The sequence below is a fragment of the Populus trichocarpa genome, chromosome 1, assembly GCF_000002775.5.
Source record: "Populus trichocarpa isolate Nisqually-1 chromosome 1, P.trichocarpa_v4.1, whole genome shotgun sequence".
Taxonomy (NCBI): Eukaryota; Viridiplantae; Streptophyta; class Magnoliopsida; order Malpighiales; family Salicaceae; genus Populus; species Populus trichocarpa.
The window spans coordinates 45,610,611-45,624,903 of NC_037285.2; the positions used below are offsets into that span (position 1 = coordinate 45,610,611).

General features: G+C 32.2%; 3 protein-coding genes across 3 annotated transcripts in view; all 3 read right to left on the bottom strand.

Moving 5' to 3' along the window:
- LOC127904502 (uncharacterized) overlaps positions 1–11,825 on the bottom strand; it is a 67,842-nt gene extending 56,017 nt beyond the window's left edge. Inside the window, exons 1-2 of the mRNA XM_052448529.1 lie at positions 10,932–11,825; positions 8,396–8,914 (exon numbers count right to left, since the gene is read on the bottom strand). Coding sequence (XP_052304489.1) covers positions 8,522–8,914; positions 10,932–11,798 — 1,260 coding nt within the window. The 5' untranslated portion in view covers positions 11,799–11,825 and the 3' untranslated portion in view covers positions 8,396–8,521. The remainder of the gene's footprint in view (positions 1–8,395; positions 8,915–10,931) is intronic.
- LOC112326257 (protein SUPPRESSOR OF npr1-1, CONSTITUTIVE 1) overlaps positions 1–13,510 on the bottom strand; it is a 70,285-nt gene extending 56,775 nt beyond the window's left edge. The window contains 1 exon segment of the mRNA XM_052448486.1: positions 12,869–13,510. Within this exon segment, the coding sequence (XP_052304446.1) occupies positions 12,869–13,439 (571 nt within the window). The 5' untranslated portion in view covers positions 13,440–13,510.
- The window catches only part of LOC18096055 (uncharacterized), a 691,470-nt gene that overhangs the window by 416,731 nt on the left and 260,446 nt on the right, over positions 1–14,293 (bottom strand). The window lies entirely within an intron of this gene.

A 14,293-nucleotide genomic window follows, 5' to 3' on the forward strand; every position in this document is an offset into this window, starting at 1 on the left:
CTCTCAACCTCAAACAATAAGCACTATTATTGTGTCTTTAAGTGAATTACAATAAAGTATAAAAATATATCTGGATAATTGAAAATTTGCTTAGAGTTGCTAATAATTCACAACTGCAACAACCAACACGACCAGGTAATGCCCGGGAATGGGTCTTTGGTGCACAATCATGACTGTAACCATGATTTAAAATCATTTCCACACCAGACTGGTGCACAATCATGACTGTTAGCAATAATTCAGTTTATAATAATAATAGTAATAATAATAATGTTGATTCTTTTATCTCCCACTTAATGCACGTGTCCATCGTGTGCTGAAATTGATTGTTTACCTCATATTTCTTTTAAAGGTAAGGGATTTCTTGGTTGACAATGGGAAAAAGTAATCGCATGGTTATTTTCCATAACATTCCTTTGAGTAAATATTCTCTATTGGAGGTCAATTTCATCGAAGCAATTACTTCAATGAACACTTCCTAATTACCAACCTCTAAGTAGTCATCTCCCTTATCCTAACTTTTTACTTCCTAACTAAATTTCACGGTTTTTCATAATGTTCAAAGGAAAAGTTGACCTTGCAAATGGTGCTCTAAGGAACCAAGTCATCCTAGAACTAATCATCCACCTAATCTCATCAACTCCTTGTTGCACAAACAGCTTGTGTCACTTAAAGGGGATTTTAATTATGAACAAACACCAACTCCTTGTTGCTCATTTAAACACAGTTTTGCATTACCTAGAACTGACAAGGCCTAAAATCCCAGATATAGAATTTGTTTCAAAGGAACTTCAGGACTTCTATATAGGATGCTTGACCTCATTAAAGACAAACTGAGGACATCCATAACATAAATTATCTTCCTTGCGCCAAAGTCAGCACAGAAAAACCTTGTTCACTATAGAGGTTCTGAATGTTTTTCCTAAATCTCATGATATGGCATTCAACACATCAAACTTCCAACTTAGCATTCTTATGCAAACTACAACTGCAGAAGGCTTGTACATGTAGGGGAGAGGTAGGAAGAGCTGCAAAGTTGTCGCATCTATTGTTATGCTGTTCAGAGTTTCTATCTCATAATCCAATCTGCCAAAATTATAAAAGATCATGTGCATGAATTTGATCTCAAAGGGGTAACACCTCATCTGCCTATGGGAGATACATGATCAGTGATGGTTGTTCTATCTACAAAATTAGCTAACATATGACTATTTTATTCAACTACCATTTCACGATATGAGTTCTCCTAGCCACACTCAAAAGCCCTAGCCGCTATATGAACAAAGCACCTAAAAAATTAATCACCTACCTAATCTAATTCAGGAAAATTTGGTCAAAATCTCCTACAATGAAACGAGTTATTTGAATGCATAGACAGGAAATTCAGGTGAACACACACACACACACACACACACACACCTGATCATAAATTTCCTAAAGAAATTCTGAATTGTAACATTGGTAAACAAAGAGTGACAATATCATCACATTAAAAATACATTTCACTCAAAACAAATAATAGCTCAAGAAAAACAATTGCAAGAAGCCAATTGAGAATAAAGTAAGCAGTCCTTAAACAAGAGACAGAGAGACATTGTTCCAATAGAGAAAAGTAATTAAAACCCAACAACTAAAACTGAGAAAGAATCAAACCAGTGAGTAACTAATCCTTTTAAAACATTCCAAGAATGACAACCAAATGTAACATAATCAACCCGCAAAAACAAACACAAAAAGAATTAGAAGAAGAAACCCCATTAGTTAATAAGTTAAAACAACAGCAGCAGCAGCAGCAAAAAGACTCAAATTTTAGTTATTTGGACTTGAGAAAAAGCACCGAACCCTCTGTGAAAATTTGACTCAAATTTTAGTTATTTGGACTCAAATTTTTTTATGCCATACGATGGATAAAAAACGCTAAGCAATGAACCATTTTGTCCACCTAGTAAAAAAGATATTATGGTTATGATGAGAACTCTACAGCCTTTGATTCTATTTTTAAAGGTATTCTTATTATATTTATAATTATAAGAATCTTTAAAAAAGATATATGGGTAAAATATTATTCTCACATCACTATTCACTGGTGTTATAAGCTTAAATTGATAGATAATTAAGTAAATTTGTTGAGGAAAAGTAAAATTTAAATATAGATAACCAAAGTGAAAAAAAAGGCGTAAAAAAAGGTGGTAATTTCAAGATTGAAGTAAAAAATTCATTTTGATTCTCATACTTTTCAGATAATGACTTTTTGATCCCTTAAGTTTTCCTACATTTTATTTTTTATCCACAACTTCTTTTTTCTATTTTCTCATTCCTTAATTTGACAGAGGAGCCAAAAAAGTCATTGGATTACAATGTTAGAGAGAGTCTATGTAACAGCCTCATCATTTGTATTCAAAACAAAGAGCAAGGACATTATGATTCAAATAAGATTAAGGAATTTTTTTTTTGTAATCAATAAAAAATTCAGCAGAGTTTTTTTATATTTTTAGATACCAAGTTATCGACTTTTCATCCACAATCCTCAATTATCAAATTCCTTACTCATCCTATCATCCAGAACTTCCTCCTCTCATTACATCACAACTTCTCAATAATCAAATTCACACATGTCTAAACAATTCAATATCCCACATTTACATGGATGCAATCCAAAGAATTATTCTACAAATTATAACTGAAGTACATTACACAATTCAAAGATTTACAAATAAGGACTATTAACGAAATTATAATCGAAATAAGTATATAATTAAAGAAGAAATTCATAATTAAGATTATACTACACAAAAGAGTTTTCGATAAACTGTTGACGCATTATATTACATAACAAAATAATAAATTCATTCATTACAAAAAGATACCCAACAAAATATAAGAAAACTAATCTATTGTTCAGCCGATAGGGGTATGTACCTGAAAATTGATTTAATACAATAATTCAATTAGACAGATGAAAAAAAGATATCCATAAAATTCTTTCTACTTTCTTTCTTTCTTCCTTTTTTTTTGAAAATTTAGTCAAAAGATCATTAAATTAACTTGCTCATCTAGTATTATATATATCAATTAAATTTCAGAATAATCTATGAGTTTGTTTTCTTTTTCTTTTTTCTTTTTTAATATCAACCAAAAATATAATTATTCCAATCGCTCAATTAACCCGGCATTACTTTCACTAATAAATAATTAATTTTCCACTAGTCCATTTAACAAGCACTATTGTCATCAATCCAAAAATTAGTTTAACGTTTCATCCATTCATCAGGTACAAATCCCATTAACCAGGGAAATTAATTCTTCATCTCGCTCATTTGCCAGGGCACTAATTCCATTAAATCAGGAATTAGTTCAACAATTTACCCATTCATCAGGGTACTAATTCCATTAACTAGAGACTTAATTCCTCATCAAGTTCATTCATCAGGACATTAATCTCATTAATTCAGGAATTAGTTCAACGATTTGCCCATTCACCAGGGTTCTAATCCCATTAACTAGGGAATTAATTCCTTATCACGCCCATTCACCAGGACATTAATCCCATTAGTTCAAGAATTAATTCATCACAACGCATATCTTATTTTCTAAAGTAAACAATATAATAATTTCATATTTATCAACCACAATTAATCAAATAAAAATACATATTGACCAATAATAAATTCGGGTACCGTCTAATTACCTGATGACTAAGTTCGAGCTGAAATTTCCTGCTGTGGTGTCGGCCTGGCAGCCTCTCTTGAATTGACAAGTATATCACATCATTATTTTACCTTCCATATTGAAACACTCAATAAATAAAATCATTCCAATTATCCTTTTATTTGCCAAAATAAAATCATTTTGTGAATTTCCTTCCTATTCTTCCAATTTACACATTGTAACACAATTCATTTCATCATTCAAATCAATATATATATTCTTTAAATTTATTTATTTAATTTTTACCGTAATTTAAATCAAAGAAAAATATAAAAAAATTTCATGATCTAGTCACTCTTTAACATTAATATCATCTCTTTCTTACACAATCTCATCATCTTATCAAAACTCTTAAATTTTTATTTTTCTTATTATTTTTTTTCCAAAAATCCCTTCTTCAAGAACACCTAAAATTTTGCTTTAATTACCATAATTTCTTACTTTCTCTACTCACTTCAATAATCTTACACAATTTCACAATCAATTGTAATTTTCTCTAAAATTTATCATGAACCTTAATTCCTCATTTCACAAAGTTCAATCAATTTAAAGTATAAATTCTTCAAGAATCTTATTTAAAAGTGTGAGGACATCTTACCAAGCAATAACCAAAGCTTTAACACTTTTAAATTGATAAATTTTCCTTACTTGAATTTTTTTTTCCTCTCTTGGCCGAATGCTTCCTTCTCTTTGAAAAGGAAGTTTGTTTTTATTTTTTGTTTCCTTATAGTACACACTCACTTGCACTCATATATATATATATAATTAACTTATTTTTTAAATACCTTCCACGTCCCTCAATTTTTTCTTCACCCATACACATAGATAATTACTTAACTTTTTAAAAATGCCTTCTATATTTTTCAATAGTAAATTTTATGATTTTTGGGTAAAATTTCATGAATCATGACGCCTGTTTATATCAAATTTTATCTAGGTTATTTCAAATTTCACTCAGTTACTCGTTAGTACTTTCAGTTTCATGAAATTCATTTCCATAAAAATTTTATTCACATTTTCATGTTTATTTATTTATATTTATTTTTTATATATATTTTAACACCCGAACAAAACATTTCAATTTAGATTCTCGAATATATCATCATTCTTATAATTTAATTTATCACTTTCCCTTATTTTTTGTAATCTTGACTTTTATTAATATCAATAATATTACCCGGGGTTTTACAGTCTCAGTTGGCACTGATTTTCGCCATAAAAATGATCGATTTTTATTTTAATGAGTTTCATTTGATGAAGAGAGTTCCATTAAAATGTTTTTTGCTTTTGAAATTGCCAAAACATTTATGGTTTTTGGGCTGTTTTATTGGTTTATTACATCATAAAGACCATTTTTAGGTGTTTTGGTGTGAACTTTCTTTAAATTTGCATTTTTTGGTCAAAAACCACCCTGCTTAATTTTCTAGTCACCTCTCCAATGATCAAGAATGGGAAAGTCTCGGTAGGTGACACGTCGCTTTTCTTTATTTTTGTTTTTCAAAAACATTTGGAGCATTTTCAAATAAAAAAGGCCCATACGTACCAACCCTTTTTAAAATGGACTTGATGTGTAGGCCCAACTTACTAGGCCCAAAAGCACTTGATCTATTTCTATTTTTTTTCTAATTTTGTTTTCTTAATTGATATTTTTTTATGTATTTTTAATGAATTTTTGAATTTATATTTAAATTAATACTTTTCTCTCTAAATATTTAGATTGTTTATTTAGTTTTTTCTAAATAGTGGATATCTTTTACTTATCTTTTATGTATTTAATATCTAGAAAAAATTATTCCAATTCATCTATATGTTTTTTTTATATTTTATATGAATAAACTTTATTTTCATGATGTTTTTATAAAAATAAGAATTATTTGTTCTTGGTAAGAAAAAGTGACCTTTAAGATAAAAAAGAAGAAGAAGGAGAAAAGTGTGCATGAAGATGAAAGTTAAGGTTAAGTATCATATTTGTGTATCTTTTACTTTTATGAAAATGATTATCATTTTATTTTATAATTTGATTGGCATTAACAACTCTTTATTAGTTTATTAGTTCATATTTTTGTAAGATTTGTTTTTTACATTTCTCAATTAAGAGAATCGTAATACAATGAAATGCACTTGAAACAATGTCCCATTTTTCAACTACATTAAAAATTAACTTAAGATCCTATATGTGGCACGATGCGTTAACAACTATTTTTTATATTTATGAACACTTATGGTCCTTATTTTATTTTTATTATATGTAAACATCAACTTTTTTATTTACAATTATAATTTTCTCTTGATTTTTAAATATATGTTAACAACATTTATATTTTTTTTCTTTTGCGTTCAAAAAATTATCTAACTCGTAGCAAAGTGAATTAAATAAACGCATCAACACTTTTTTTTTTTGTATTTATGACTAAGATTTGTTTTTGTTAAAAATGCAATTAAAAAGCATACAAATTTATTTTTTTGCTAAAAACAATTTTGTGATCCATAGTGAAGTGCAAGTTAAATAACTATTAATATGGCTATAGTAAGTCTTTTAGTATATGTGGATGTAGGAAGCAATGTGTTATATTATTAGTTAGATATAACTTACCTATTCATTATTAAAAAAAACATAAAATAAATAAATATATTAATAAAAACCTAAAAGAGGTGGCTGAAATATAATATTTTTGTCCTTTTTTTTATTTTTTTTTCACATTTCTCAATTAAGAGAATCATGATACAATAAAATGCATTTGAAACACCTTCCTATTTTTCTTCTACATTAAAAATTAACTTCCTACATGTGGTGCGCTGCGTTAACAATTGTTTTTGTATTTATTAACATATATGATCCCCAATTTATTTTATTATTTGTAAACATCAACTTTTTTTATTCACAATTATATTTTTTTCTCTCGATATCAAAAAATACATTAACAACACTTATACATCCATTCTTTTGTGTTGGAAAATGTTATCTGACCCATAGCGAAGTGAGTTAAATAAACACGTCAATACCTTTTTTTGTATTTATGATTAGGGTTTTTTTGTGTGTTAAAAATACATTTAAAAAGCATTCATATTTATTTATTTTGCTAAAAAACATTTTTGATCCATAGTAAAGTGCGAGTCAAATAACTACTAATATGGCTATAGTGAGTATCTTTTTAGTATGTGTGGATGTAGGTAGCAATGTGTTATATTATTAGTTAGATATAACTTACCTATTCATTATAAAAATAAATAAATAAATAAATAAATATATTAATAGAAACCTAAAAGAAATCGGCTGAAATAATATAGTCCCCGAGAGGAAATATTATGAATTCACACAATGTTTACTTTCTCTTTTTTTGTCTTTTTTTATTCAGTGATCTTTGATGATGAATTGATTAAGATTTGAGATGGGTAATGTATTTTTATTTGCCTTTTTTATAGTTATCTTGCTCTCAATAAAACATCTTGATATTAGAACAATGCTCAATTTCACAAAAAAAAATAAAAATTGTTTGTAAGATATTGAAAATGAAAAGATCAAAATTGAAACAAATAAAAAATCAATGTTTTTTTTAAAAAATATGGTGTCAACTTTGCCTTTTGTTTTTTGCTTTTGATCATCTACTTTTTTTTTTTAAAAAAATTAATCTTTCAATGTGGTAATTTTATATGAGCATCTAGAACTAAATAAAAAGCCACACCATTGGTTTGGTGCTCGACTTTACAAAAAAAAAAAAAATTGATTATATTGTTTGAGAAAAAAATAAAAAATAAAATTGAAACATGAAAATAAAATAAAAATAGAACATCAAACAAAGAGTTCAGCATCAAGGAGAACGCATGAAAGTCCACACATTAAACCAAAAGAAACACAAATGGGCAAGCAAACATACGCCCTTACTTCTGGAGGCTTGTACGATAATGGGCAAGCAACATTGTTTTTTTGAGGATCGCACAGTAATGACTACACACACAACATTACATTACATTACATTACATGGGTAAACAAACAGATACCCTTATTCACACATGGATAGATAAGTCGATATCTTCTTTTGGGGGTTCTATGGTAAATAAGACTGTTACAATGTGAAGCCAGTTTGTATCCCATTGCCAATGAAACAGTTGGAATCACTTCCACCAATCAGAAACATATTTGCAGCACCACAGCTAAAAGACATGAATCTCCGTGAAATCACCTAAAGTCGAGTTGATCATGTAATAGGTAACCAACCTTGCCTGATGCAAACATGAAGAACAAAGACCATCCATGATTTAATTCAACCATTAAAATTTGAAGGTAAAGGAGAGGATAAATAATTGCAGCTATATCACCTGGCTTGGGCAAGAAAGAATTATTAGACTACCAATAACCATCACCACCATATCGGGTCCACTCTCTATTAGTGCTTGAATCTTCAGTTAGTTGAGATATCTGTAAACCAATTCAAGCATGGCATACACATTCTAACTAGTAAATCTTATTATTGAGTGAAACAAAAAACAAACACACTAAAAGAGAGGTAAGAAATCAAGTCAAATCAGCAGCACCTCTGATTGAGCACTCATTGAACCATCTGGTGTAGTAGCAAATTTTGTGGTCAGCTTTGGACATTGATGGACCTTCAACTTCTGGGAATAAGAAATAATAACACCATCCGAAACTAAAACAGACAATACTTGATAATTGTTCTAGCGACAACACCTTTAGATTAGGAAGCACTATCTCCTTCTCAACGTTGATAGGTGAAGCTTGATCATCCTGCCCAGGAGACTCTGGAATTACTTCCCTTTCACCATCCTCCTCTCTGATAATATGCTTCAATTGACCTCATTTACTTATGTAAAGTCTTTCTAGCTTTGACAGACTCCGAGCGAGGGACGGTGTGAAGATAAATGTTAGTTTGTCGAGAGAAGTCAAAAACAGAAGATTAAGACTTTGGAGGCTGACATGTCTAGGTGGCCCCTTCCATATGCATTTGAGCTCAGGTAACTGGTACAGCTGTAACTCTGTTAAAGATGACAGCAGCGGCAGCTCCTTCTCCTCACTACTTCCTTCATCAGCCTCAACTAATTCAAATACCTCTTCCAATGATTTGCAGCCGCCAACAATCACCTCCTTTAGATTGTTCAAAGCTCGCAGCAATTTTGCTGGAAACGGAGCGCGAACATCCCCACAATCGTCCACTTGTACAAATTCTAATCTTTGTACGGAGCCGTTTTGCTGTGTATGGGCGGCCATCTGATCAGAGAACAATATTATATTTTTTCACTCTCATAAAAACAATTTATATGATGTAGAAATAGGAGAAAAAAATAGAAAAAACAGGATTAAGAAACATATTATTGTTTCAGTTTTTTTTTCTTAATTAGAGATAAGGTTAACAATTAAATTTTTGCGAAAAAAAGGTTAATACAACTCCTAATAATTAATTAGTTTCATGTAAAAAATAAAAATAAAAAAAAGTAACTAATATTTTTAAATTAAAAATATAAAATACGTACTTGTAGAGATATGGAGACAGGGAAGACACATTCCAGTTTACCACAGTGAGATATGCGGAGAGTTTTTAATTAGTTTCATGTAAAAAATAAAAATAAAAATAGTAACTAATATTTTTATTTTAGTTATAAAGTTAATAAATTTTTAAAGATATTTTAATTGAATTAAATATTTGAACACAAAATTTATGTTCTTATATATTAAATCTAACAGATAATATGATTTCTATGATTAATTTTTTTATTAAGTTTCTTATATAATTATATCAAACTTGCATTTATCAATTACTTTACTTTTAGAAATTGGGAGGAAGAAAGAATAAATTATCGCAATTGACAATTTAAATTAAGTGGAGAAATATAAATTACATACTTGTAGCTGTGCCAACCAATTACCCACTTCTTCGTGGCCTTTAATGGCTAATTTTTGCAAAGGCAATTGAACATCAAAATTCCTTGGACCTAAAAAGCTGTAATTTGATCTGAGCTGAAGAGACAATTCTCTTAGTTGAGGGAACTTGATGATGCCATCTCTGTTATGTGCTTCTCCTTCTCCAGCACAAAATATTTGCTTTAAATTGTCAGCAAAGTCAATCGTCATCCGTTCGAGGTTCGGACATATTCTAGTTTACCACAGTGAGATATGCAGCGAGTTTTTAATTTTGGGAAGCGAGGAGACTCTGGAATTATTTCCCTTTCACCATCCTCTTTTCTGATAATATGCTTCAATTCACCACAATCACTTACTTGAAGTCTTTCTAGCTGTGGTAGACTTTGAAGAGTTAGAGACACGGAGACAGGGAAGACATATTCCAGTTTACCACACTCTTCTATGATGATAGTTTTTAATTTTGGGAAGCAAGGAGACTCTGGAATTATTTCCCTTTCACCATCCTCTTCTCTGATAATATGCTTTAATTCGCAACAATCTCCTACCTCAAGTCTTTCTAGCTTTGGCAGATTTTGAGTGAGGAACGGTGTAAAGATAAATGTCAATTTATCGAGAGAAATTAAATACAATACAGTAAGACTTTGGAGGCTGACATGTCTGGTGGGCCCCTTCCATATGCATTTGAGCTCAGGTAACCGGGACAGCAGTAACGTTGTTGAAGATGACGGCAACGGCAGCTCCTTCTCCTCACTGCTTCCTTCATCAGCCTCACCCAATTCAAATACCTCTTCCAATGATTTGCAGTCGTAAATGTTCACACTGCTCAGATTTTTCAAAGCTCGCAGCAATTTTGCTGGAAACGGAGCGCGAACATCCCCACAATTGTTCACTTGTAAAGATTCTAATCTTTGTAAGAAGCCGTTTTGCTGTCCATGGGCGGCCATCTTATCAGAGAACAATATTATATTTTTTCACTCTTATAAAAACAATTTATATGATGTATAAATAGGAGAAAAAAATAGAAAAAACATTAATTGAATTAAATATTTGAACACAAAAGTTATATATTAAATCTAACAGATATTATGATTTCTATGATTAATTTTTGGTAATAATAACGCAAACAACAATGAGGCAGTTAATTTTCTTATATTTATATATGTTTAGATAAAAAAACAAATCATAAAAAAATAAAAATAAGCTACTATGTTTGTTATATAATTAAAAAAAATTCAAACTTGGATTTCCTAGCATTTATCAATTACTTTACTTTTAGAAATTGGGAGGAAGAAAGAATAAATTATCGCAATTGACAATTTAAATTAGTGGAGAAATATAAATTACGTACTTGTAGCTGTGCCAACCAATTACCCACTTCTTCGTGGCCTTCAATGGTTAAGTCTATGATGCCATCTCTGTTATGAGACAAAGAGACTGGGAAGACATATTCCAGTTTACCACAGTGAGATATGCGGAGAGTTTTTAATTTTGGGAAGCGAGGAGACTCTGGAATTATTTCCCTTTCACCATCCTCTTCTCTGATAATATGCTTCAATTCACCACAATCACTTACCTGAAGTCTTTTTAGCTGTGGTAGACTTTGAAGAGTTAGAGACACGGAGACACGGAAGACATATTCCAGTTTACCACAGCCTTCTATGATGATAGTTTTTAATTTTGGGAAGCAAGGAGACTCTGGAATTATTTCCCTTTCACCATCCTCTTCTCTGATAATATGCTTCAATTCACCGGATTTACTTATGCAAAGGGTTTCTAGCTTTGACAGACTTTGAGCAAGGGACGGTGTGGAGATAAATGTCATTTTGTCGAGAGAATCCAAATGCAGATGAGCAAGACTGTGGAGGCTGACATGTCTGGTGGGCCCCTTCCATATGCATTTGAGCTCAGGTAACCGGTACAGCTTTAACTCTGTTAAAGATGACAGCAACGGCAGCTCCTTCTCCTCACCCAATTCAAATACCTCTTCCACTGATTTGCAGTCCTCAATTTCCACCCTCCTTAGATTTTTTAAACCTTGCTGCAATCTTGCTGGAAACAGAGTGAAAACATCCCCACAATCCCTCACTTCTACAAATTCTAATTTATGTAAAAACAATTGCTCAAATGTCTTCGCATTTAAGGATGTACCACCCAAAATTAATCTTGTGGAGGTTGGGTATCCATTAGAATAATATTTAGTAGTATTCCCTAACATTAAATCATATTTGAGCAAGCTGGGAAAAACAAAATCTCTGGGAATGCATTCAACCTTCGGTATCCTCAATGATAATACGGCTAACTGAGACAACGAATTTAGTTCTGTTAGGCTTGCATTCATTCCTCCTGTGCTGTCACATCCAACATCATCCCATCCCTTAAAGCTGTCTTTCCCGATCAACAATTCTTCTAACTTCTTCAACCTTCCAATCAAATTCATAGGGATCCTTCTTAGACTGCGACAACCTGTCACATCCAACAACCTTAACTCCTTGAGCTCTCCTATTTCATCAGGTAATTCTTCAATGGATAAGCACATTATAAAAACAAGAATCTTAAGTCTCTGCAGCTTTCTCAACCAAATGAGGTCCTTGCATCCACACCTGATCAACACCAACGATTGAAGTTTCGTTAAGAGTTCAAGTGATTGCAATGACAAACACTCTCCCTCCAGAGACAAAACTTCAATTTCTTTCATCCCTTCAAAAAACCTCTGAGGAACATTCATACCATCATCCAGTTCTAATAATAGAACTTTGAGCCGTGGACATACCAATCCTTCAGGAAGTTCGGTTAGTTTATTGCCCATTAACGAAATTGTTGTACAAGCTTCAAAGCTTTTGATACTCATTGGCCATTCCTTCAACCCAATGCCAGCCTTTACCATGAATCCATATTCTTCTGATGATGCTATCTGAATAGCAAAGTCACGAACCAAGTCATGCATTCTCACATGTTCTTCAGTTTCAGTGCCCAACAGCATGCAACAATCTTTGAGGTTTTCGATTGCCACGGAAACTCGTTTCCTTGCATCTTCAATGGGCTCCGTATCTTGATGTAACCCACAGCCAACTGCATATCTCGTCAAGTCCTCGATTGGAATGTCATAATCTTCTGGAAATAAACAGCATAGCACGAAACATGACTTGGTTTCCTCGTACTTCAAATAATCATAGCTCAACTTAAGACATGTGTAAGCATTATTTTGTTCGTCAATTTGTTCCATGCGCACAAATTGAGATTCTTTGAGCTCTTTAGACGCTACTTCCCACTGAACTCGTGATTTACCTCTTAGAGCCCTTCCCACTGTCACAAGTGCTATAGGCAAGCCTTGGCATTCTCTCGCAACCTCCCTTGCCACTGTGTTCAAGGTAGAGTCCCCATCACGTAAACCTGCATTGATTCTGAATAAATCCCATGCTTCATCTTCAGGTAAGACTCTTAAAAGCACTTTTTGCTGGCACTCCATAGAAAAACATATGCCTTGAACACGAGTTGTTAGAAGAATTTTACAACCCCTGTGATCATCACCAAATGGGATCCCTATCTCTTTCAAGTCAATATGTTTCCAAACATCATCTAGGATTATAAGCATCTTCTTTCCCTGCAGTCTCTGCCATAATTCACTTGCTCTACCTTCTTTACTCGTTTTTTCAAATTTCAGATGTAAACTATCTGCCATTCGATCCTGGATGCCTATGACATTTGGATTCTGGGACACCGTAGCCATCAAAACTTCAGGAAAAAGCTGCGACTCTTTGGCTCTCCTGCCTACTTCTTTCACCAGGGTTGTTTTACCCACCCCTCCCATGCCGTACAGTCCGATCATATTGACGTTGTCATCTTTGAGAGCTTTCATGATCTGTTCCAAAGCTTCTTTTGACGATTCTGAGGGTGTGAATTCCTTTGATGTTAGAAATTCTATGGGCTGAGGAGTGTTAAAATAATTAAGCTCAAACACGAAAAGGAGGCTAGAATTCTGAATAATATGTATATTATGAGTGCTTAGTCTTAACCTAAATACAAACAAAGTATATATAGGTTAAACTGAAAGTACTATTCTACCCTTAATAAATAAGACTACATAAATATTATTTAACATCTCCCCTCAAACTCACGATGCGGCAGCTACAAGCATCGAGAGTTTGCCAACCAGAAAACGAAAACGAGAGATGGAATGCGCCTTGGTAAAGAAATCTGCAATCTGCAAGGAAGAAGGAACAAAAGGCAAAGCAATGGTGCCATGTTTGAGATGATAACGAGTAAGATGACAATCGATCTCAATGTGCTTAGTGCGCTCATGAAAAACCGAGTTATGAGCAATCTGAATAGAACTCTGGTTGTCACAATACATAGGAGTAGGATGAGAAAAGGAAACTCCCATATCAGCAAGTAACCAACGTAACCAAACAATCTCTTTGGTAGTAGATGCCATGGCACGATATTCTGCTTCGGTGGATGATTGAGAAACAATAGATTGTTTCTTGCTTTTCCAAGAAATAAGAGAATCACCTAAAAAGATACAGAACCCGGTAACAGACTTGCGATCTGTGGGATCACTACCATGATCAGCATCAGAGTATGCACGCAACTCCAATGATGAGGTGGATGAAAGTAAAAGACTCTGAAAAACTGTACCCCGAAGATATCGCAAAATACGAAGAACAGCTGCCCAGTGAACAGTAGTAGGAGAAGCAACAAACTGACTAACAA